The 24291-nt window shown below is 40.3% G+C and overlaps 1 protein-coding gene across 18 annotated transcripts in view; it reads left to right on the top strand.

Moving 5' to 3' along the window:
* gw (trinucleotide repeat containing adaptor protein gawky) overlaps nt 1-24291 on the top strand; it is a 172602-nt gene that overhangs the window by 112139 nt on the left and 36172 nt on the right. For 12 of the 18 annotated variants that reach the window (XR_011716097.1, XM_071689300.1, XM_071689304.1 and 9 more), the window contains 5 exons: nt 4108-4182; nt 8919-9131; nt 18126-18404; nt 19024-19218; nt 21199-21350. Coding sequence is in view for 17 of the 18 variants with exons in the window: in XM_071689300.1 (XP_071545401.1) it covers nt 4108-4182; nt 8919-9131; nt 18126-18404; nt 19024-19218; nt 21199-21350 (914 nt within the window). In the remaining variant the exon portion in view is untranslated. The remainder of the gene's footprint in view (nt 1-4107; nt 4183-8918; nt 9132-18125; nt 18405-19023; nt 19219-21198; nt 21351-24291) is intronic. The other 6 variants (XM_071689305.1, XM_071689302.1, XM_071689311.1 and 3 more) reach the window with 1 other exon arrangement.

Genomic DNA, 24291 nt, shown 5'->3' with positions numbered 1-24291 from the left:
ATGAGTAGGAAGAGAGAAAAGTGATTGGCTTTCAGTGAATGTCTGCTTATGGCAGGGGTGTGTGATGTCTCCATGGTTGTTTAACTTATGATGGGGTTGTTAGGGTGTTGAGTGCTAGAGTTTTGGAGAGAGGGGGCAGGTATGCAGTCTGTTGTGGATGAGAGGGTTTGGGAAGTGAGTCAGTTGTTTGCTGATGATACAGCACTGGTGGCTGATTCGGGTGAGAAACTGCTGAAGCTGGTGACTGAGTTTGGTAGTGTGTGTGAGAGAAGAAAGCTGAGAGTAAATGTGAATGAGAGGAAGGTTATTAGGTATAGCAGATTTGAGGGACAAGTCAATTGGGAGATAAGTTTGAATGGAGAAAATCTGGAGGAAGTGAAGTGTTTTAGCTATCAGGGAGTGGATTCGGCAGAGGATGGAACCATGGAAGTGGAAGTGAGTCATAGGATGGGGGGAGGGGGTGAAAGTTCTGGGAGCATTGAGAAATGTGTGGAAGTCGAGAACCTTATCTTGGAAAGCAAAAATAGGTTTGTTTGAAGGAATAGTGATTCCAACAATGTTATATGGTTGCAAAGTGTGGGCTATAGATAGAGCTGTGCGGAGGAGGGTGGATATGTTAGAAATGAGATGTTTGAGGACATTATGTTCGAGTAAATGAAAGGATAAGAGAGATGTGTGGTAATAAAGAGTGTGGTTGAGAGAGCAGAAGAGGGTGCATTGAAATGGTTTGGTCACAGAGAGAGAATGAGTGAGGAAAGATTTACAAAGAGGATATATGTGTCAGAGGTGGAGGGAATGAGAAGTGTGAGACCAAATTGGAGTGGGAAGGATGGAGTGGAAAAGATTTTGAGCGATCGGGGCCTGAACATGCAGTAGGGTGAAAGGCGTGCAAGGAATAGAGTGAAGAGTGAATTGGAACGATGTGGTATAATGGGGTCGATGTGGTGTCAATGGATTGAATCAGGGCATGTGAAGCGTCTGGGCTAAACCATGGAAAGTTTTATGGGGCGTGGATGTAGAAAGGGAGCTGTGATTTTGGTGCATTATACATGACAGCTAGAGACTGAGTGTGAACGAATGTGACCTTTGTTGTCTTTTCCTAGTGCTACCTCGCGCGCATGTGGGGGAGGAGGTTGCCATTTCATGTGTGGCAGGGTGGCAACAGGAATGAATAAAGGCAGCAAGTGTGAATTTTGTGCATGTGTATATATGTATATGTCTGTGTATGTATATATATATGTATACGTTGAACTGTATAGGTATGTATATGTGCATGTGTGGACATGTATGTATATACATGTGTATGTGGGTGGGTTGGGCCATTCTTTCGTCTGTTTCCTTGCGCTACCTCGCTTAACGCGGGAGAGCGACAAAGTATGATGAATAGAATACAAAAATAAAATGGGAACATCGGTGAAGGGGCTAATGGGAAGGTAATAACAAGTAGTGATGAAGTGAGAAGGAGATGGAGTGAGTATTCTGAAGGTTTGTTGAATGTGTTTGATGACAGAGGAGCAGATATAAGGTATTTTGGTCGGGGTTGTGTGCGAAGTAAGAGGGTAATGAAAGATTTGTGGAAGATGCAAGGCGGCGGGTTAGGATGGTACATTAATGGAATTTATTAAAAAAGGGGGTGACTGTATTGTTGATTGGTTGGTAAGGATATTCAGTGTATGTATTGATCATGGTAAAGTACCTGAGGATTGGCTGATTGCATGCATAATGCCATTGTACAAAGGGGATAAAGGTGACTGTTCAAAATTACAGGGGTGTAAGTTTGTTGAGTATTCCTGGGAAATTATATGGGAGGGTATTGATTGAGAAGGTATAGCCATATACAGAGCATCAGGTTGGGGAAGAGCAGTGTGGTTTCAGAAGTGGTAGAGGATATGTGGATCAGGTGTTTCTTTTGAAGAATGTATGCGAGAAATACTTAGAAAAATAGATGGATATGTATGTACCGTTTATGGGTCTGGAAATGGCCTAAGATATGGTTGATAGAGATGCTTAGGGAAGGTTTTAAGAGTATATGGTGTGAGAGATATGTTGCTAAAAGCAGTGAAAAGTTTTTACCAAGGATGTAAAGCATGTTTACAAGTAGGAAGAGAAGAAAGTGATTGGTTCCTAGGGAATGTCAGTTTGCGGAAGGGGTGTTTGATATCTCCACGGTTGTTTAATTTCTATATGAATGGGATGGTTAGGGAGGTGAATGCAAGAGTTTTTGAGAGAGGGGCAAGTATGCAGTCTGTTGTGGATGAGAGGGCTTTAGAAGTGAGTCACTTATTGTTCGCTGATGATACAGCGCTGGTGGCTGATTCTGTTGAAAAACTACAGGAGTTGGTGACAGAGTTTAGTAAAGTGTGTGAAAGAAGAAAGCTAAGAGTAAATGTGAATAAGAGCAAGGTTATTAGGTTTAGTAGGGATGAGGACAAGTTAACTGGGATTTAAGTTTGAATAGAGAAAAACTGGAGGAAGTGAAGTGTTTTAGATATCTTGGAGTGGATTTAGCAGCTGATAGAACCATGGAAGCAGAAGTTAGTCACAGGGTGGGGGAGGGGGTGAAGGTTCTGGGAGTGTTGAAGAACTTGTGGAAGACGAGAACGTTATCTCGGAAAGTAAAAATGGGTATGTTTGAAGGAATAGTGATTCCAATAATGTTATATGGTTGCGAGGCATGGGCTGTAGATAGGATTGTGCGGAGGAGGGTGGATGTGTTTGAAATGAAATGTTTGAGGACAATATGTGGTGTGAGGTGGTTTGATGGAGTAAGTAATGAAAGGGTAAGAAAGATGTGTGGTAATAAAAAGTGTGTGATTGAGAGAGCAGAAGAGGTGTGTTGAAAGATAGCGATCAGACATCCCTCCATCTGCCCCTCTCAGCACATTAACTTCCTAAAGTCTCTCTTTCACATGCCTATCAGTTAATAAGTAATCCAATAAAGCCCTCTGGCCATTATTCCTACTTACATATGTATACTCATGTATACCTCTCTTTTTAAACCAGGTATTCCCAATCATCAGTTCTTTTTCAGCATACAGATCCACAAGCTCTTCACCATTTCCATTTACAACACTGAACACCCCATGTACACCAATTATACCCTCAACTGCCACATTACTCAACTTCACATCCAAATCATCCATCACTGTAACCTGGTCTCATGCATCAAAGCTGCTAACACACTCACTCAGCTGCTCCCAAAACACTTTCATGATCTTTCTTTTCATGACCAGGTGCAGAGGCATCTCTCTACATCCACTTTCAGTTTTACCCATATCAATCAAGAGTTTACTTTTTTACATTCTATCACATTCACACTACTCCTGCTTCATGAGTCGTGCTACTCCTTTTGCTCTTGTCCTCTCACCAACCCCTGACTTTACTCCCAAAACATTCCCAAACCACTCCTCCCCTTTCCCCTTGAGCTTTGTTTCACTCAAGAGCCAAAACATCCAGGTTCTTTTCCTTGAACATATTACCTCTCTCTCCTTTTTTCTCATCTTGTTTACATCCACACACATTTAGACACCCCAGTCTGAGCCTTCAAGGAGGATGAGCACTTCCCGCATGACTCCTTCTTTTGTTTCCCCTTTTAGAAATTTATGTACAAGAGGGAGGGGGGAGGTTTCCAGCCCCCTTTAGTCGCCTTCTACGACACGTGAGGAATACATGGGAAGTATTCTTTCACCCCATATGAAGGTGAAATCACACTTCAGTAGGAATTCATATAATTTTAACATGTAATTTTTGTATACATGTGGCAAGATATGTTTCATAGAGACAATCCACCACATGATAAATAGAATTATATGAATTGCTAAAGTGGAATTTCACGTTCAAAACTTTCATTACGGACTAGTTTGATCACCATTTTTTTTATTTTTATTTTCCAAAAGAAGGAACAGAGATGGGGCCGAGTGAGGATATTCCCTCTCAAGGCTCAGTCCTCTGTTTTTAACAATACCTCGCTAAAGTGGGAAATGGCGAATATGTATAAAAAAAAATACAAACACACATAACACACACACACAGGGGCATTAGCAGACTACATATTCCCCCCCCTAAGATGCACTTTGCTTACTCCTGGGTCTTGATTTTTGTTGCCAGGTTCCTAAGGGTCTCTCAAAAGACATTATCTACAACAGCAAGCAATTTCGTACTCTCCTGGAGATGGGTTATAAGGTGAGAAATAAGGCCATTCTTGAGTCTGGCACTTGTCATGACGATGCAGGACCTGTTGATTTTACATTTAAAATTTGAATTTCTTTTGCTTTAGTCATTTAAAAAGTAGTGATAAGAAATCAGTTGCTGAACCCATGATGTTTTATTAATGAATATGTTAATGATTTTTCACTTTGATAATGGTATTCAGTTTTTTGTGTCAATAAGCATAAATTATGAAGAATGGCATGTTATTGAGGTGCAATGGACAAGCAGGGTTGCCAGTTTTGGTGGGTGAGCCCTCTTGTTGATGCACAAAGTGTGATGCCATACTTGTGGCAGACAAGATGGCATTTTTCTGTATTATGATATACTTTGTATTTCTTTCATAAAGGAATGTAAGGGTATTTAAAGGAAGCAGTGTGTATCAAATGCTTAGGAATGGTATTTTTTTTTTTCACCTGTGAAGGTTTGACATAATGATAAGTCTTTACATCATGATAATGCTTGAAGTAGTTTTCATGTTTGAATCATGATCAAGGTAATATGGCTTAGTCCTTGTGTAATATCCAAAGACTTATAGATTAACCCCCCCAACTGAAAGAGTTAGAAATTAGCATTGTATCTTTATTAGACCATCCATCTATGGACAGGATCATCTCCATGGTAAACTGGAACTTTAAACCGGCAAATGAAAATAAAAAAGATTCGTATGTCACTTGAGAAGAGGCCATAAATCAAGTATAGCATGCTCTGACCTGAATTATAGAATTATGTTATTAGCATGATAATTCACTGATCATTGTTTCCTCAACTTCACTTCACTTATTGCCTTTCCCCTTGAACAAGGAAGAAGTTCACTAGTCAAAAGTTGAAATGTAAGATGCAGTAAGACCTTAAAGAAAAAACATGCAGTGTAAGAGTACCTTTGCATATGTGTCATATATGACATTTTATGGGTGAAAAAAGATAATCAAATGTAAGGATACTATCTCATTGAAATGAAGAGAAATGTTTGTTTTCAGCGTACTATCTACAAATCTTAAATTTTCATACAGCATACCATTGATTTGCAAGGTTTTTGTATATTTGCTTAAAATTGTTTGATTAATTGCTCTGAGCCAGTCACTAAAAGGTTTTCATCACATCATGATTTTTCTTACCGAAGCAGAATTGTGAATACCCCCCCCTCCCTTTTGTGTGTGTGTGTATGTATGTATATGTGTGTGTGTGTTGGGGGCCGGTTCTATGTGTAGAGTATGTTGGTTGTGTTTATTCGTCTTCCCCTATTCCCTCAATGTTTCCCCCATTAAGAGTCAGGTTTGCATACACCTGCAAGACCCTGAATAATTTGTATGTTCTTTTTATCTTGCTCTTTTTCCTTTTACTTGCAATGGCCTTCATTAGGGAATGTTTTGTGCATACGTTGTTGGTCAAAACAAAAAAATACATGTCACATATTTCATTCCCAAGGAGTACCTTCTATATTCTGTAGGGCTCAAGCTCCATATTGAGTTTTTCGAGGAGCACTTCTTTCGCCAACTTTTTGAATATTCAGTCTTCCCACATGATCTGTCACTTCTGAAGACTTCACAGTTGTGTCAGATCTTCCTGATATAACCCAAACAATGACAGACTTGGAACACTATATCATTCAGTTAGTACACTGGCTTACCCAAAACAGAATTTCTTGCCTCACCCAAGTCTTCAGTCAATCCTTTTAACTCCTAATAGACCTGATGGTATAGTAGTCCCAGAAGTGTATATGGTTGTGAGGCTTGAGATATAGTTAAGATCATATGGAAGATTGTGAATGTGATTGATATGAAATGTTTGTGGACAATGTGGTGGGACCTAGTAAAAAAGATTATAGAGAGAGGTGTGTTAATAAGAATATTAAAGTTGAGAGCTAGAGAGGAACTTTTTTTTTTTTTTGACAATGAATGAATGGATAAGAAGAGGTTGACAGTGAAAATATGAGTTAGATGTTGAGGGCACGAGATTAGAGAGGAGACCAATTTGAAGATGGACAAATGCATTAAATTAGGTCCTGATTGCTCAGGACCTGAACATGGATGAGGGTGAAAGGCATGTATAGGATAAGAGTGAAATGTAGTGGTGTGGTATACAGGGAGCGACTTGCTGTCAGTGGACAGAACTAGGGTTATTGAAGCACGTGGTGAAACTACGGAATGATATGTGGAGCTTGGTTTTGGAAGAGGGGCTGTGGTTATGGTGCATTCCTTTCAACAACTAGAAAATTGATATGAGCAAATGAGGCCTCTTCTTTTTCTGTCCTTGGCACTACTTGTTTGTATGTTCTTGGCACAAAATAATGATTCATGAAAGTTTAGTGCATGGGAAGAGAACTGATCAAGTTTTTCCATATTTTACCAGAGCATATGACAAAGTGAACCACACATTTGTGCAGGAGAAAGAAGCCTAGCAAAGCTTTGAGGTTAAGATGTGAGGATGGATCAAGGAATCTTCGCTATCATTAGAAAGTTTAAGGAGTTTAAAATGGAATTATGTATTAGGAAGATGATGTTCCCTCTGGTATCAGACATCATCAGTAAAGAAAAGCATAGTAAGGAGCTTTGTTGAGTACACAAGATGATTATATCTGAAGCTGAACAAACGGTGATACAAAAAGATGAGAGAGAATTTCCATATGGGCATAGGTGAACCAAAGTGAGTTTAACAAGAATATACTTAAGCAAACAAATTATGAAACAAGTTAGAATACATTGGTTAATCCATATGAAGGCCCAGTAGAGATGATGTTAGAAAATTAGAAAACTAAAAGATTTGGATATAAATGAGAAACTAAAATTCAGTGAACAAACCGACAAGGTACTACAACTACAATTGAGCACAGTAATGAGTCGTATGATCTTGAGGACCTTCATAACAAGAGACAGAAGAGTGTTTGATGAAAATGTTCAGTGTGTACATAGGAAGCAGAATTGAATACTGATAATGTTGATACCAATGAAAAAAAATGTCATTAATTTAGAATTCAGAAGCAGTTATGTGGAAAATCACTGAGATGGAACTTACGAAAGGCTGAAAGAACTGAAACTTTATAATGTAGAAAGAAAAGAAAAATATATTCTGTGAATGGCAACAAATTGAAGAAAAAAAAAATTTTAATGAAGCCTCTCGACAGGAAACATTGAGTTTTTTTTTAAATCTTCAATGGTTAATGATAACCATGAAACCTAACAAAATTATACGACAAACGTATATGAGGGCCCAGCAAGGAAGCTAAAATGTTTTTATATACTTCCATGAGAAATATGAAATGAACATGAAAAAACTAAAGAAGCATTGAAAAGAAAAATTTACTTGTATTTGAAATCTTTCTCAGTTGAACCCAGAATAGGCACTTTTATTGAGATAAAATGTAGTAGCAGCATGAAGTTAAAGCATAGACTGTATGTTAGATATTTTGACACATGGATGACCTTGTGTTGAAACATAGAATCAAGTCTTAGCTATAAACAGTAGTTTGTCCATCACCTAGTTACAAACTTTAGTTTCTCCATCACCTTATTATCTCCACATTTTTCATAATAGATGCTGATTATCTAGGTAATTACGTAATGGAGGCGGCAGCAGAGAGACATGGAATGAGTGCCATGTGCTAGCAGAGCCATTTTGGCACAGTCTTACTGTAGGTACTCTTTTTCTACTTGTAATGCTATTAGATGAACCCCAGATAGGCAACTGTGCAATTTGTCACAACAGAAAGTAAGAGTATTAGAAAACAAGCAAGACACTTGGTGACTGTTGCAAACTAGGCTTTTTTTTCCCCCAGATGTTCTTACAGATGTTGAAGAAAGTGTTAAAAGACTTAGGCAGGATTATTAAGTGTGAAAGGCCCAAGAGTGATTATACCTGAAAAGCTTGAATTTGGAATACTGAAATAAATTTACATATGCGTCTAGTTATGGTGTGATAATAAACTTGAGTACAAAGGGATGAATGACAGATGAATGACAAATATGTATGAAGAAGAAGAAATTTATTTTATACAAGTGAAGCTAAACTTGCTTAGAAAAGCACCTGAAATTAATGATTTGGAGAGCATTCATAAATGCTCTACAAGCAAGATTAAGAGAATAAACATGTAATGGAAATGTTAGAAGCCTTTGAACTATAACCCTTGGAAGAACAGGAATATGTATGATCATTTATGCATGACAACAAACTGAAAGAAAGTAAAGATGATATCCAAAATCCAGTATCTTTGCGAGAAAGAAACTCTCATAATATGTACAAGTATTGCTGGAATAAACCAAAAGGGCACCAAACAAAAGTATGAGAGACCTCGCTAAGAGAGAGTGACTCCAAATGTGTTTTCATATTATGTATAGATAATACTTTTTGGAATTAGAACTAAATCCACTAACAGAAGGCCAGAAAATGAAACCTAAGAAGGCAATTATGCTAAATGTGTTGCAGTTGGGAATGGGCATTGCTAAAGAAGAGGCACGTGTAGTGAACGCAGTCTGCTAATCCTGCCTCTTTCCAAAATCTCCTTGTAGGTATGCCGTCTCTCCAGCAGTTATGAAGGGAACTTTGTTTTTCTCATTTATGATTAGAGTTTTCCTTGCTTTGTTGATAGATGATAATCTTATGAATAGCTTGTAACGTGTAGAAATTTATTCAGGACATTAATCGTACCCTGAATGTAGATTTAAGATTTATGATTTCCATTTTTTCCAACTTACCTTCCATTTCCTTTCCAACAGAAGGAAGACATTGAAGCTGCACTTCGCAACAATAACATGGGTCTAGATGACACTCTGATGGAACTAGGCAGCCGTGGGGTAACTGGTGGTGGTGGTGGAGGAGATGCTTGGCGCAATCCTCCTTTGGAAGAACATGCTCCTTTTGACATAAGTAATCCCAACTTCCAGCAACGCTTCCCTGCAGCACCACACCACTTGCAATTTGCTTCTCAAGTAAGTGTAAACATTATACATAGTTGTTAGAGATGCTTTGTGGAAGGTCTTAAGAGTATATGGTGTGGGAGGTATGTTGCTAGAAGCAGTGAAGAGTTTTTATCAAGAATGTAAAGCATGTGTTTGAGTAGGAATAGATGAGAGTGATTGGTTTCCAGTGAATGTTGTTGGTCTGCAGCAGGGGTGTGTGATGTCCCCATGGTTGTTTAATTTGTTTATGGATGGGATGGTTAGGGAGTTAAATGCAAGAGTTTTGGAGAGGGGCGAGTATGCAGTCTGTTGGAGATGAGAGGGTCTGGGAAGTGAGTCAGTTGTTCACTGATGATACATCTGTAGTGGCTGATTAGAGTGAGAAACTGCAGAAGCTAGTGACTGAGTTAGGAAAAGTGTGTGGAAAGAAAGTTGAGAGTAAATGTGAATAAGAGCAAGGTTATTAGCAAGGTTATTAGGTTCAGCAGGGTTTAGGGACAAGTTAATTGGGATGTAAGTTTGAATGGAGAAAAACTGGAGTAGGTGAAGTTTTTAGATATCAGGGAGTGGACTTATAAGCAAATGGAAACATGGAAGCAGAAGTGAGTCAGAGGGAGGAGGAGGGGGCAAAGGTTCTGGGAGCATTGATGAATGTTTGGAAGGAGAGAATGTTACCCAGGAGAGCAAAATTGGGTATGTTTGAAGGAATGGTAGTTCCAACAATGTTACATGGTTACGAGGCATGGGCTGTAAATAGGCTAGTACGGAGGAGGGTGGATGTGTTGGAAATGAAATGTTTGAGGACAATATATGGTGTGAGGTGGTTTGATTGGGCAAGTAATGAAAGGTGAAGAGAGATGTGTGGAAAGAAAAAGAGTATGGTTGAGGGAGCAGAAGAAGGTTTGTTGAAATGCTTTGGACTTATGGAGAGAATGAGAGGAAAGATTGACAAAGAAGATATATGTGTCAGAGGTGAAGGGAGCAAGGAGAAGCAGGGGACCAAATTGGAGCTGGAAGGAAGAAGCGAAAAAGATTTTGAGCAATTGGGGCCTGAACATAAGGAGGGTGAAAGGCGTGCAAGGAACAGAGTGAATTGGAATGATGTGGCATAGCAGGGTCGACATGCTTTCAGTTGACTGAACCAGGGCATGTGAATTGTCTGGGGTAAACCATGGAAAGATTTGTGGGGCCTGGATGTGGATAGGAAGCAGTGGTTTAGGTGCAATACACATGACAGCTAGAGACTGAGTGTGAACGAAGGTGGTCTTTTTTGTCTGTTCTCCTGGTGCTACTTCACTGAAGCAAAGGGTAGCAGTGCTGTTTCCTGTGTATAATCTGAATACACTCCAGTAAAGTCCTGCCTGTCCCTGCAAGTGATTGTAATGCCCCCTTGAAGCTGCAGGATTCTTTGGGGAAGAGGTCTTGGGGTAGTGGTAATAATAATATTTATCCCAGGGGATAGGGCAGAAACGATATATTGGGATAGAAGAGAGAGAATACTTGCCACATATTCTCTGTATATCGTAGAAGGCAGGAGCTTGGGGTCAGAAACCCTCCCCTTTTTTATTTTTCAGTTTCTAAAGTTGGGACAGGAGGAGGCAAGCAGCGAATATGTTTGGATGTAACCAAGAAGAGAAGGGAGACTCCAGTAGTATGTTTGAGGAAAGGAACTTGGATATTCTGTCTTTGAATGAAACAGAAGTTGTATGGTAAAGGGGAAGGATGGTATGAGAATATCATAGGGGTATATAGTCAGGGGATAGTGTGAATGTGAAAGCTGAGGAAAGGATAGCTCTTCTGCTGAAGGAGGAGTTATGAGAATGTATGAAGGAAGGTAAGGAATTGGGTCCTAGACTGATCTAGTGAAGAAAAAAAGTGGAATACAAGATGTGGATTATTATTTGTTTTTTGCATAGAGTCAAGTGTTTTTGGGGCAGTTGTGCGAGTGTGTCAGAAGTTTTGATGTTAGGTTAAAGTATTATTGATAGGTGATTTGAAGATGAAATGTGGCATTTGAGGATGTAAGGTGATTTGAAGATAAAATGTGGCATTTGAGGATGTAATGGGGGGGATGTGAAAGAGGGTAAGGATTTGGGTCATAGACTGATAAAGTTTTGAAAAAATGAGGATTACAAGAAGTGGATGATTATTTGTTTATGCATCTGGCTTCAGGAAGAATGATGCTGAGAGGAAAATGATTTGGGGTTGTGTTAGTGTATCTGAAATTTTGATGGTAAAGGTCAGATATTATTGATTGGTGATTTTAATGCAAAAGTTGGTAACATGAAATTAAGGGTGTAATTGGAGTGGGGGAAGTATTCTGTGACATGAATGCCTATGATGAACAGCTTGTGGAGCTGTGTGCTGAAAAAGGACTGGTTATTGGGAATACCTGGTTTTAAGAGAGAGACATACTTTAATGTACGTGGAGTAGGAAAGATGATAAGCAAGCATTATTGGTTTACATTCTAATTGATTTACTTGCAAAAGTGAGACTCTTGGATGTGCATGTGCTGAGAGAGGCAGCAGGTAGGAATTCTGGTCATTAGCTGGAGATGAGGTTGAAGACTTGTAGAGGCATCTGGTTAAAAGGAAATGATATGGGTGAGAAGAGGATGGTTAAAATAAGGAAGCTTCAGAAAATGGTTATTGTGAAGAGATGACAGGATAGAATGGCAAGAGATAGGAGTAAACAAGGCTCACAGGGAGGTGAGAAATAGAAAGTATGTAGGGAAGTAGTGCTGCTATGTGCAAGAGAATTGTGTTTGGTCTGAAGAGAATTGTGTTTAGTCTGTGGAAGCTAGAAGTTGGGCAAATGAGAAATGATAGAGTGATGGGATGACAAGGTTGAATTGCTAGTAATAGAGAAAAGAGTTCTTTGTTCTATTCCATGAGGAAGGAGTTTGAGCAATTAGATCTACAAGAGAAAATGGCAGGAGGTCAAGAGGAAGGTGCAGGGACTGAAAAAGAGGGCAAATGAGAGTTAAGGTGTTCATCAGCAGAATTCAGGGAGAATAAGGAAATGTTTTGGAAGGAGCTTTATAGTGATAGCAGAACAAGAAAACATTTGGAAACATTAGTGAAGGGATGTGGTAACAGGCATTGGTTAGATGAGGTGGTGTGAATACTGTGAAGCATTTTTGAGTTTGTTTGATAATAGGGTGGCAGATGTAGGGTGTTTGTATCAGGAAGGTGTGTGAAGTGAGTTATGATCTGTGATTTGATGAAGAGAGATGTGGTGAAAGCCTTGTGTAAGATGAAATGTGGCAAGGTGGCTGGAGTAGAATTTCTTCAGAAAAGGGATGTTGTTAATAGATATACTGGGGCTTTGATTGTAGGTATGGATTATGGTGAGGGACCTGAGGATTGGTAGAATGTATGTACCACTGTATATGGCCAAGAAGAAAAATATGAAGATGACTTTGTTGATGAGTGTACCTGGAAGGTTATCTGGAGAGGGATAATTGAGAAGGTGGTGGCATGTACAGTGCATCAGACTGGAGAGAAACAGTATGGTTTTTGGATTGATGGAGTATGTATGAATTAGTTATTTTCTGAAAATTGTGGGTGAGAAATATTTAAAAGAAAAGGAAGTATTTGTCTTATGATGTTTCTGGTAGTAGAGGTAACTTAAGATTGATAGAGGCACTTAGTGAAAATTGTTACAGATATCAGGTATGGGAGAATAACTGTTAGAAGCTGTGAGGATATTTTTTCAAGATAGTGCTGTCAGTGCTGTCAGTGGACTGAACCAGGGCATGTGAAATGTCTGGGGGTAAATAATGAAAAGTTTTGTAAGGCCTGGATGTGGATAGGGAGCTGTGGTTTTGGTGCATTACCTCCCACAAGCATCTTTTGCGCAGTCCACTACTTCCCTAAATACATCCCATTCCTCCCCCACTCCCCTTACGTACTTTGTTCTCACTTTTTTCCATTCTGTACTCAGTCTCTCCTGGTACTTCCTCACACAAGTCTCGTTCCCAAGCTCACTTACTCTCACCACTCTTTACCCCAACATTCTCTCTTCTTTTCTGAAAACCTCTACAAATCTTCACCTTCGCCTCCACAAGATGATGATCAGACATCCCTCCTGTTGCAACTCTCAGCACATTAACATCCAAAAGTCTCTCTTTCATGCGCCTATCAATTAACACATAAACTAATAACGCCTCTGGCCATCTCTCCTACTTACATATGTATTCTTATGTATATCTCTCTTTTTACCAGGAATACTCAACAAACTTATACCTCTGTAATTTGAGCACTCACTCTTATCCCCTTTGCCTTTGTACAATGGCACTATGCACGCATTCTGCCAATCCTCAGGCACCTCACCATGAGTCATATATACATTAGATAACCTTACCAACCAGTCAATAATACAGTCACCCCCTTTTTTAATAAATTCCACTGCAATACCATCCAAACCTGCTGCCTTGCCGTCTTTCATCTTCCGCAAAGCTTTTACTACCTCTTCTCTGTTTACCATATCATTTTCCCTAACCCTCTCACTTTGCACACCACCTCGACCAAAACACCCTATATCTGCCACTCTATCATCAAACACATTCAACAAACCTTCAAAATACTCACTCCATCTCCTTCTCACATCACCACTACTTGTTATCACCTCCCCATTTGCACCCTTCACTGAAGTTCCCATTTGCTCCCTTGTCTTACGCACTTTATTTACATCCTTCCAGAACATCTTTTTATTCTCCCTAAAATTTAATGATACTCTCTCACCCCAACTCTCATTTGCCATCTTTTTCACCTCTTGCACCTTTCTCTTGACCTCCTGTCTCTTTCTTTTATACATCTCCCACTCAATTGCATTTTTTCCCTGCAAAAATCGTCCAAATTCCTCTCTCTTTCACTAATAATCTTACTTCTTCATCCCACCACTCACTACCCTTTCTAATCAACCCACCTCCCACTCTTCTCATGCCAGAAGCATCTTTTGCGCAATCCATCACTGATTCCCTAAATACATCCCATTCCTCCCCCACTCCCCTTACTTCCATTGTTCTCACCTTTTTCCATTCTGTACTCAGTCTCTCCTGGTACTTCCTCACACAAGTCTCCTTCCCAAGCTCACTTACTCTCACCACCCTCTTCACCCCAAAATTCACTCTTCTTTTCTGAAAACCCATACAAATCTTCACCTTAGCCTCCACAAGATAATGATCAGACATCCCTCCAGTTGCACCTCTCAGCACATTAACATCCAAAAGTCTCTCTTTTGCGCGCCTGTCAATTAACACGTAATCCAATAACGCTCTCTGGCCATCTCTCCTACTTACATACGTATACTTATGTATATCTCGCTTTTTAAGCCAGGTATTCCCAGTCACCAGTCCTTTTTCAGCACATAAATCTACAAGCTCTTCATTTCCATTTACAACACTGAACACCCCATGTGCACCAGTTATTCCCTCAACTGCCACATTACTCACTTTTGCATTCAAATTACCCATCACTATAGCCCAGTCACGTGCATCATAACTACTAACACACTCACTCAGCTGCTCCCAAAACACTTGCCTCTCATGATCTTTCTTCCCATGCCCAGGTGCATATGCACCAATAATCACCCCTCTCTCTCCATCCACATTCAGTTTTACCCATATCAATCTAGAGTTTACTTTCTTACACTCTATCACATACTCCCACCACTCCTGTGTCAAGAGTAGTGCTACTCCTTCCTTTGCTCTTGTCCTCTTACCAACACCTGACTTTAGTCCCAAGACATTCCCAAACCACTCTTCCCCTTTACCCTTTAGCTTCGTTTCACTCAAGAGCCAAAACATCCAGGTTCCTTTCCTCAAACATGCTGCCTATCTCTCCTTTTTTCTCATCTTGGTTACATCCACACACATTTAGACAACCCAATCTGAGCCTTTGGGGAGGATGAGCACTCCCTGCGTGACTCCTCCTTCTGTTTCCCCATTTAGAAAGTTAAAATATAAGGAGAGGAGGGTTTCTAGCCCCCCGCTCTCGTCCCGTTTAGTCGCCTTTTACAACACGTGAGGAATGCGTGGGAAGTATTCTCTCTCCCCTATCACCAGGGATGCCTAAACTTTTCAATGTTATTATTTATTATACTTTGTCACTGTCTCCCGCGTTAGCGAGGTAGCGCAAGGAAACAGACGAAAGAATGGCCCAATCCTCCCACATACAAATGTATACACATACACATCCACACACGCACATATACAAACTTGTACATTTGAACTTATACATATATATACATACAAGACATATACATATATACGCATGTACATAATTCATACTTGCTGCCCTTATTCATTCCTGTCGCCACCCTGTCACACGTGAAATGGCACCCCCTTTCCCCTTGCGCGTGTGTGAGGTATCATCAGGAAAAGACAACAAAGGCCACATTCTTTCACACTCAGTCTCAAGCTGTCATATGTAATGCACCAAAACCACAGTTACCTTTCCACATCCAGGACCCACAAAACTTTCCATGATTTGCCCCAGATGCTTCACATGCCCGGATTACTATTATTATTAATATTAGAAGTAAGATTATTAGTGAAAGAGAAGAGAGAGGCATTTGGATGATTTTTGCAAGGAAATAATGCAAATGAGTGGGAGATGTATAAAAGAAAGAGGCAGGAGGCCAAGAGAAAGGTGCAAGAGGTGAAAAAGAGAGCAAATGAGAGTTGGGGTGAGAGAGTATCATTAAATTTTAGGGAGAATTAGACGTTTTGGAAGGAGGTAAATAAAGTGCGTAAGACAAGGGAACAAATGGGAACTTCAGCGAAGGAGGCTAATGGGGAGGTGATAACAAGTAGTGGTGATGTGAGAAGGAGATGGAGTGAGTATTTTAAAGGTTTGTTGAGTGTGTTTGATGATAGAGTGGCAGATATAGGGTGTTTTGCTCGAGGTGGTGTGCGAAGCGAGAGGGTTAGGGAAAATGATTTGGTAAACAGAGAAGAGGTAGTAAAAGTTGCGGAAGATGAAAGCCGGCAAGGCAGTGGGTTTGGATGGTATTGCAGTGGAATTTATTAAAAAAGGGGTGACTGTATTGTTGACTGGTTGGTAAGGTTATTTAATGTATGTATGATTCATGGTGAGGTGCCTGAGGATTGGCGGAATGCTTGCATAGTGCCATTGCACAAAGGCAAAGGGAACAAAGGTGAGTGCTCAAATTACAGAGCAAACGCGGGAGACAGCGACAAAGTATAAAAAAAAAAAAAAGTTTATTGAGTATTCCTGGGAAATTCTATGGGAGGGTGTTGATTGAGAGGGTGAAGGCATGTACAGAGCATCAGATTGGGGAAGAGCAGTGTGGTATCAGAAGTGGTAGAGGATGTGTGGATCAGGTGTTTGCTTTGAAGAATGTATGTGAGAAATACTTAGAAAAGCAAATGGATTTGTATGTAGCATTTATGGATCTGGAGAAGGCATATGATAAGAGTTGATAGAGATGCTCTGTGGAAGGTATTGAGAATATATGGTGTGGGAGGCAAGTTGTTAGAAGCAGTGAAAAGTTTTTATCAAGGATGTCAGGCATGTGTACGTGTAGGAAGAGAAGAAAGTGATTGGTTCTCAGTGAATGTAGGTTTGCGGCAGGGGTGTGTGATGTCTCCATGGTTGTTTAATTTGTATATGGATGGGGTTGTTAGGGAGGTGAATGCAAGAGTTTTGGAAAGAGGGGCAAGTATGAGGTCTGTTGTAGATGAGAGAGCTTGGGAAGTGAGTCAGTTGTTGTTCGCTGATGATACAGCGCTGGTGGGTGATTCATGTGAGAAACTGCTGAAGTTGGTGACTGAGTTTGGTAAAGTGTGTGAAAGAAGAAAGTTAAGAGTAAATGTGAAAAAGAGCAAGGTTATTAGGTACAGTAGGGTTGAGGGTCAAGTCAATTGCGAGGTAAGTTTGAATGGGGAAAAAGTGGAGGAAGTGAAGTGTTTTAGATATCTGGGAGTGGATTTGGCAGTGGTTGGAACCATGGAAGTGGAAGTGAATCTTAGGGTGGGGGAGGGGGCGAAAATTCTGGGAGCCTTGAAAAATGTGTGGAAGTCGAGAACATTGTCTCGGAAAGCAAAAATGGGTATGTTTGAAGGAATAATGGTTCCCACAATGTTGTATGGTTGCGAGGCGTGGGCTATGGATAGAGCTGTGCGCAGGAGGGTGGATGTGTTGGAAATGAGATGTTTGATGACAATATATGGTGTGAAGTGGTTTGATCGAGTAAGTAATGATAGGGTAAGAGAGATGTGCGGTAATAAAAAGAGTGTGGTTGAGAGAGCAGAAGAGGGTGTTTTGAAATGGTTTGGTCACATGGTGAGAATGAGTGAAGAAAGATTGACCAAGAGGATATATGTGTCGGAGGTGGAGGGAGCGAGAAGTGGGAGATCAAATTGAAGGGGGAAGGATGGAGTGAAAAAGATTTTGAACCATCAGGGCCTGAACATACAGGAGGTTGAAAGGTGTGCAAGGAATAGAGTTAATTGGAACAATGTGGTATACCGGGGTCTACATGCTGTCAGTGGATTGAACCAAGGCTTGTGAAGCATCTGGGGGTAAACCATGGAAAGTTGTGTGGGGCGTGGATGTGGAAAGGGAGCTGTGGTTTCGGTGCATTACACATGACAGCTAAAGACTGAGTGAACGAATGGGGCCTTTGTTGTCTTTTCCTAGCGCTACCCCGTGCGCATGTGGGGGAGGGGGTGCCATTTCATGTGTGGCAGGGTGGTGACGGGAATGGATGAATGCATCAAGTATGGATATGTATATGTTTATATATGTATATGCCTGTGTATGTATATATATATATGTATACATTGAAATGTATAGGTATGTATATGTGCGTGTGTGGGCGTATATGCATATGCCTGTGTATGTGGGTGGGCTGGGCTATTCTTTTGTGCTACCTCGCTAATGTGGGAGACAGTGACTAAGTATAATAAAAATGAAAATAGTATTATTATTATTATGATTATTTATTTTTTTAAGATAATTAGCCTTTACAGTACTAATGTGACCCATTGTCAACAGGGTGGATCTGGTAACTCACCACATGTTCGTGCTCTTATGCAGCACATCCAGATGGCAGTGCAGGCGGGCTACCTCAACCCTCAGATCCTGAACCAGCCCTTGGCCCCCACCACACTAATGCTCCTTAATAATATGCTCTCACACATCAATGTACTGCAGAAGTTTTCCCAGCAACAAGCCCTTTGGCAAGCTCAGGCTCACCTCAAAAATTCTTCACAAACTCTTCTTCAGCTCAACATTAATATTACTAAAACCAAGCAGCAGATCCAGAACCTACAGGTTTATATATCTAACTTCATTTGTTTTCCAGACCGATCAAGAGCACCAGGGTCACTGCTTTTGTTTTATGTACATTCTTTTTATAGAGTAGTCACAGATTTATGAGGGTACTTTCAGCCTGCTTCCAATCAAAAACAAGCCAGATTTTTTCCAATTTTTGATAAAAATATCCCATTAAGAAATTGTCATAATATTTCAGACATTTTTATCATAGCAGATATCATCATCAAAAGTGAAAGTGAATTGAAACATTTATTAATGTGAGGACTGTCAGTAAGGTTTTCATGCCATGATGCTTAAGACTTCCAGTCTTTGAAATACAGGATTTTGTTATTTCTATACTTGAAAAACATTTGAGAATAACATTTTCTCTGTTTTCTCTTGATTTTAACCTTTTTGGACAGTGGGTCCTTTACCAAAGTACCCTGATAAATCCCTGGTCTTACTGATGTAGTATTTCAGCATTTATTCAAGATAATTTTTTTGATTTGTTGCTTTATTTGTATTTAAACATAATTAGCAGTTGAAAATACTTGTGTTAATCAACAAAATACTGAAATATCTGAAGTATGCTGTTAACAAGACAGAAAATTGATCTCTAAAATAATTGTGCACACAGAATCAGATAGCTGCTCAGCAAGCCTTATATGTGAAGCAGCAACAGCAACATCACCAGCATCAACTCCATTCTCATATGACAGGTCCTCCTGGCACTCAAAATGAATTCTTTAACAAGCCCAGTCTTCCAGATCAGCTGTATAGTGGCTTCAATCAGATGCCAGTTAGTGAAAACCCAGCTGCAATAAATATTGGGGTGAGTTTGGTTGGGGGATGAGTAGATGGGCAGAAGCATGTGTTTGTGAGATGTATGTGTAAGAAAAGGTTGTCGTACAGAGTGGGGGGTAATCAGGGATACAGGAATTGAGGTTTATGAAACTGAAGAAGAAATTTCCCTGTGAGAGTTAGTCATCTGTTCTTGATGCTACCTCGCTAATTTGGGAAATGGCAAATATGTGTGAAAAAAAACGTTATTTGATATCAAGACTATATGGAGCACTGAGGATGGATGAGGGCGACATATATTTCTTGACCCTTTCTGATGGACATTAGTGATATCTGGCAACTCAGGTGTAGTAAACATATTGTAGATAGTACTTTTTGCCTCATTCCTTGTTAAGTATCATCCAAACTCCTCTCTTTTCTCTTTCATTAACAACTTTACTTCTTCATCTGACCACTCACTACCCTTTCTAACCTGCCACCTTCCACCTTTCTCATGCCACATGCATCTTTTGCACATGCCATCACTTCTTCCCTAAATACATTCCATTCCTCATCTACTCCCCTCACGTCATATACTCTCACCTTTAGCCATTCTACACTCAATCTCTCCAGGTACTTCCTCATACAAGTGTCCTTTTCAAGCTCACTCTCACCACTCTTTCTCCCAACATTTTCTCTTCTCTTTGAAAACCTCTACAAATCTTCACCTTCTCATCCACAAGATAGTGATCAGACATCCCTCCAGCTGCCCCTCTCAGCACATTAACATCCAAAAGTCTATCTTTTACACGCCTATCAATTAACATATGACATATGAAAGAGTCATGGTAAACTGAAATAATCAGTAAGGGTTGGCTGTGGATGCTACGCTCTTGTTTCAGTACATAATACATGGGAGCTAGAGAGTAGATGTGTATAAATGAGACCGTTGTTTATATGTTCCTGATGCTAGCATGCTGAGGTAGGAAAGTTAGTTGAATATCATAGAAAAAAATTTGACATTTTTGTGAGGATTAATATGGTGTCTTGATTGCATGTATTTATGTTTCATGGGGAGGTTCGTTATTTTTAACATGCATTGAGGAGCATGTTTTGTATAACCTTTTCAGTTATGGGACTTAGGTTTTATTTGAAAATTTTGGAGCCAACGACCAGGTAGGTATGTTACCAGTACTACCTGCCTGGATATCGGGAGGATTGATGACAGTTGTGTAGCGAGCCAGCTTTTCAGTGGTTCTCAAGTTGCACTCCACTGACCCATGTAGCTGTCTTTCCTTTCTGCCTCACCCATATGTGGACTACTGGCTTTCTGTCCACAAACATACAATCTCTTCTTGTTACACATGCTTGACAACACTTAATTCACACAGCTCATTCTTCATAACTAGATTTTCATGAGGTGAGCTCTATGTATTAGCCCTGCCTTTTGGCAAAATAGTAGTATGAGGTAGGAGCAACTAAACAGGAGCATTAGGTAGAAACATTAGGGAAGAGTAGGGAGGAGCATTAGGTAGACACATTAGGTAGTAGTAGTAAGTAGGAACATTGAGTGGGAGCTTCTGCAAACACTGCACTAGTGTGCCCTTTGCCAGTGGCCTGTTGAGGGTGAGGCGCTAAAGGCTAAGAAGCGGCACTTGAGTCCATCTGTCATGGAGACTTTACTGCCGTGACCACCTCCTTAAGGGAGTTCCAGTTGGAATAGTCATCAGAGATATGAATAGGTAATTACATGTTTGATTTAATGCAGGGTTAGCACAAGGTCAAATATCCTGCCTCTGCTCTGTTATCTAGGGATTTACACCATTTGAAAAAAAAAAAAAAATAGAAATATTTCGGAACTGAAAGCCCAAGGGTTTCTTGTTCATATTATGGTCAGCAGCATGTGGTAAGTGGTTACTTACCCTTACATTTTGGCACATCTCATTTTATGTTTGTGAAAAGATTATCATAGTATTATTAAGACTTATTAAGGTATTGAAATTGTTAAATCCTGTCCATTTATTTATTTTAGCAACAAGGAAGCCGTTTACCTCAGTGGAAGCTGCCATCTCTGGAAAATGATGACAATGATTTCATTCGTGCCCCTGGAGCCCCAGGGAAGCCTGCCATGTCTCAGTCCCTTTCATCTCCAAATGTAACACCCCTTTTGGGAACGTCAAATAGGTAATGTTTACATGAAGACCAATGTAAACTTTCATCATTATTATTAATTTTATTTTTTCCCTACTAAGCTACAAGAAGCCTATAATATATCAATTAATGCATGTACAGTTCATTTCCTGAAGAATTCTCTATTATCAATTTTGATTTATTTTTTATTTATTATACTTTATTGCTGGGGGCCTTGAAGAATGTGTGGAAGTCGAGAACATTATCTCGGAAAGCAAAAATGGGTATGTTTGAAGGAATAGTGGTTCCAACAATGTTGTATGGTTGCGAGGCGTGGGCTATGGATAGAGTTGTGCGCAGGAGGATGGATGTGCTGGAAATGAGATGTTTGAGGACAATGTGTGGTGTGAGGTGGTTTGATCGAGTGAGTAACGTAAGGGTAAGAGAGATGTGTGGAAATAAAAAGAGCGTGGTTGAGAGAGCAGAAGAGGGTGTTTTGAAGTGGTTTGGGCACATGGAGAGGATGAGTGAGGAAAGATTGACCAAGAGGATATATGTGTCGGAGGTGGAGGGAACGAGGAGAAGAGGGAGACCAAATTGGAGGTGGAAAGATGGAGTGAAAAAGATTTTGTGTGATCGGGGCCTGAACATGCAGGAGGGTGAAAGGAGGGCAAGGAATAGAGTGAATTGGAGCGATGTGGTATACCGGGGCTGACGTGCTGTCAGTGGATTGAATCAAGGCATGTGAAGCGTCTGGGGTAAACCATGGAAAGCTGTGTAGGTATGTATATTTGCATGTGTGGACGTATGTATATACATGTGTATGGGGGGGGGTTGGGCCATTTCTTTCGTCTGTTTCCTTGCGCTACCTCGCAAACGCGTGAGACAGCGACAAAGTATAAAAAAAAAAAAAAAAAAATATTGCTGTGTAAGAGCAAGGTTATTAGATACAGTAGGGTTGAGACAGCGAGAAAGTAGAATAATGATAATAATGATAATATAATATTGCTGTCTCCCGCGTTAACGAGTTAGCGCAAGGAAATAGACGAAAGAATGGCCCAAGCCACCCACATGCACATGTATATACATAAACGCCCACACATGCACACATACATACCTATACATTTCAGTGTATACATACATATACATACATAGTCATATACATTTATACACGTACATATTCATACATGCTGCCTTTGACCATTCCTGCCGCCACCCCGCCACACATGAAATGGCTCCCCTCTCCCCCCACGTGCGCATGAGGTAGCTGTAGGAAAAGACAACAAAGGCCACATTCGTTCACACTCAGTCTCTATCTGTCATGTGTAATGCACCAAAACCACAGCTCGCTTTCCACATCCAGGCCCCACAAAACTTTCCATGGTTTACCCCAGACGCTTTACATGCCCTGGTTCAATCCATTGACAGCACGTTGACCTCGGTATACCACATTGTTCCAATTCACTCTATTCCTTGCATGCCTGGAGAAAGGGGATAGGGGAGAAAGAATACTTCCCACATATTCCTGCGTGTCGTAAAGGCGACTAAAGGGGGTGGGATTGGGGGGCTAGAAACCCTCTCCTCCTTGTATTTAACTTTCTAAAAGGGGAAACAGAAGAAGGAGTCATGTGGGGAGTGCTCATCCTCGAAGGCTCAGATTGGGGTGTCTAAATGTGTTTGGATGTAACCAAGATGAGAAAAAGGAAAGATAGGTAGTATGGTTGAGGAAAGGAAGCTGGATGTTTTGGCTTTAAGTGAAATGAAGCTCAAGGGTAAAGGGGAAGAGTTTTTATGGAATGTCTTGGGAGTAAAGTCAGGGGTTGGTGAGAGAACAAGTGCAAAGGAAGGAGTAGTACTCCTGAAGCACAAGTTGTGGGAGTATGTGATAGAGTGTAAGAAAGTAAACTTTAGATTGATATGGGTAAAACTGAAAATGGATGGAGAGAGATGGGTGATTATTGTTGCCTATGCACTTGGTCATGAGAAGAAAGATCATGAGAGACAAGTGTTCTGGGAGCAGCTGAGTGAGTGTGTTAGCAATTTTGATGCACGAGACCAGGTTATATATAGTAATGGAGTATTTGAATGCAAAGGTGAGTAATTTGGCAGTTGAGGGTATAGTTGGGGTACATGGGGTGTTCAGTGTTGTGAATGGAAATGGTGAAGAGCTTGTAGATTTATGTGCTGAAAAAGGGCTGGTGATTAGAAATACCTGGTGTAAAAAGAGAAATATACATAAGTAAGTAGGAGAGATGGCCAGAGAGCATTATTGGACTGTGTGCTAATCGATAGGCACATGAAAGAGAGACATTTGGTTGTTGATATACTGAGAGGTGCTACTGGAAGGATGTCTGATCATTATCTTGTGGATGCAAAGGTGAATATTTGTAGAGGTTTTCAGAAAGGAAGTGAGAATATAGGGTGAATAGAGTAGTGAGAGTAAGTGAGCTTGGAAAGGAGACTTGTGTGAGGAAGTACCAGGAGAGATTGAGTGCAGAATGGAAAAAGGTGAGAGCAAATGATGTAAGGGGAGTGTGGGAGGAATGGAAGGTATTTAGTAAAGCAGTGATAGCTTGTGCAAAAGATGGATGTGGTGTGAGAAAGGTGGGAGATGGGCAGATTAGAAAGGGATGAAGAAGTAAGATTGTTAGCGAAAGAAAAAAGAGAAGCGTTCGGTTGATTTTTGCAGGGGAGTAGTGCAAACGACTGGGAGGTGTATAAAAGAAAGTGGCAAGAGGTTAAGAGAAAGGTGCAAGAGGTGAAAAAGAGGGCAAATGAGAGATGAGGTAAGAGAATCATTACATTTTAGGGGAAATGAAAAATGTTTTAGAAGGAGGTAAATAAAGTGCATAAGACAAGAGAACAAATGGGAACATGGGTGAAGAGGGCAAATGGGGAGGTAATAACAATTAATGATGAAGTGAGAAGGAGATGGAGTAAGTATTTTGAAGGTTTTTTTGAATGTGTTTGATGATAGAGTGGCAGATGTAGGGTG

This window comes from Panulirus ornatus, chromosome 46, assembly GCF_036320965.1.
Source record: "Panulirus ornatus isolate Po-2019 chromosome 46, ASM3632096v1, whole genome shotgun sequence".
Taxonomy (NCBI): Eukaryota; Metazoa; Arthropoda; class Malacostraca; order Decapoda; family Palinuridae; genus Panulirus; species Panulirus ornatus.
This window is presented reverse-complemented; position numbering and strand designations above follow the sequence as displayed.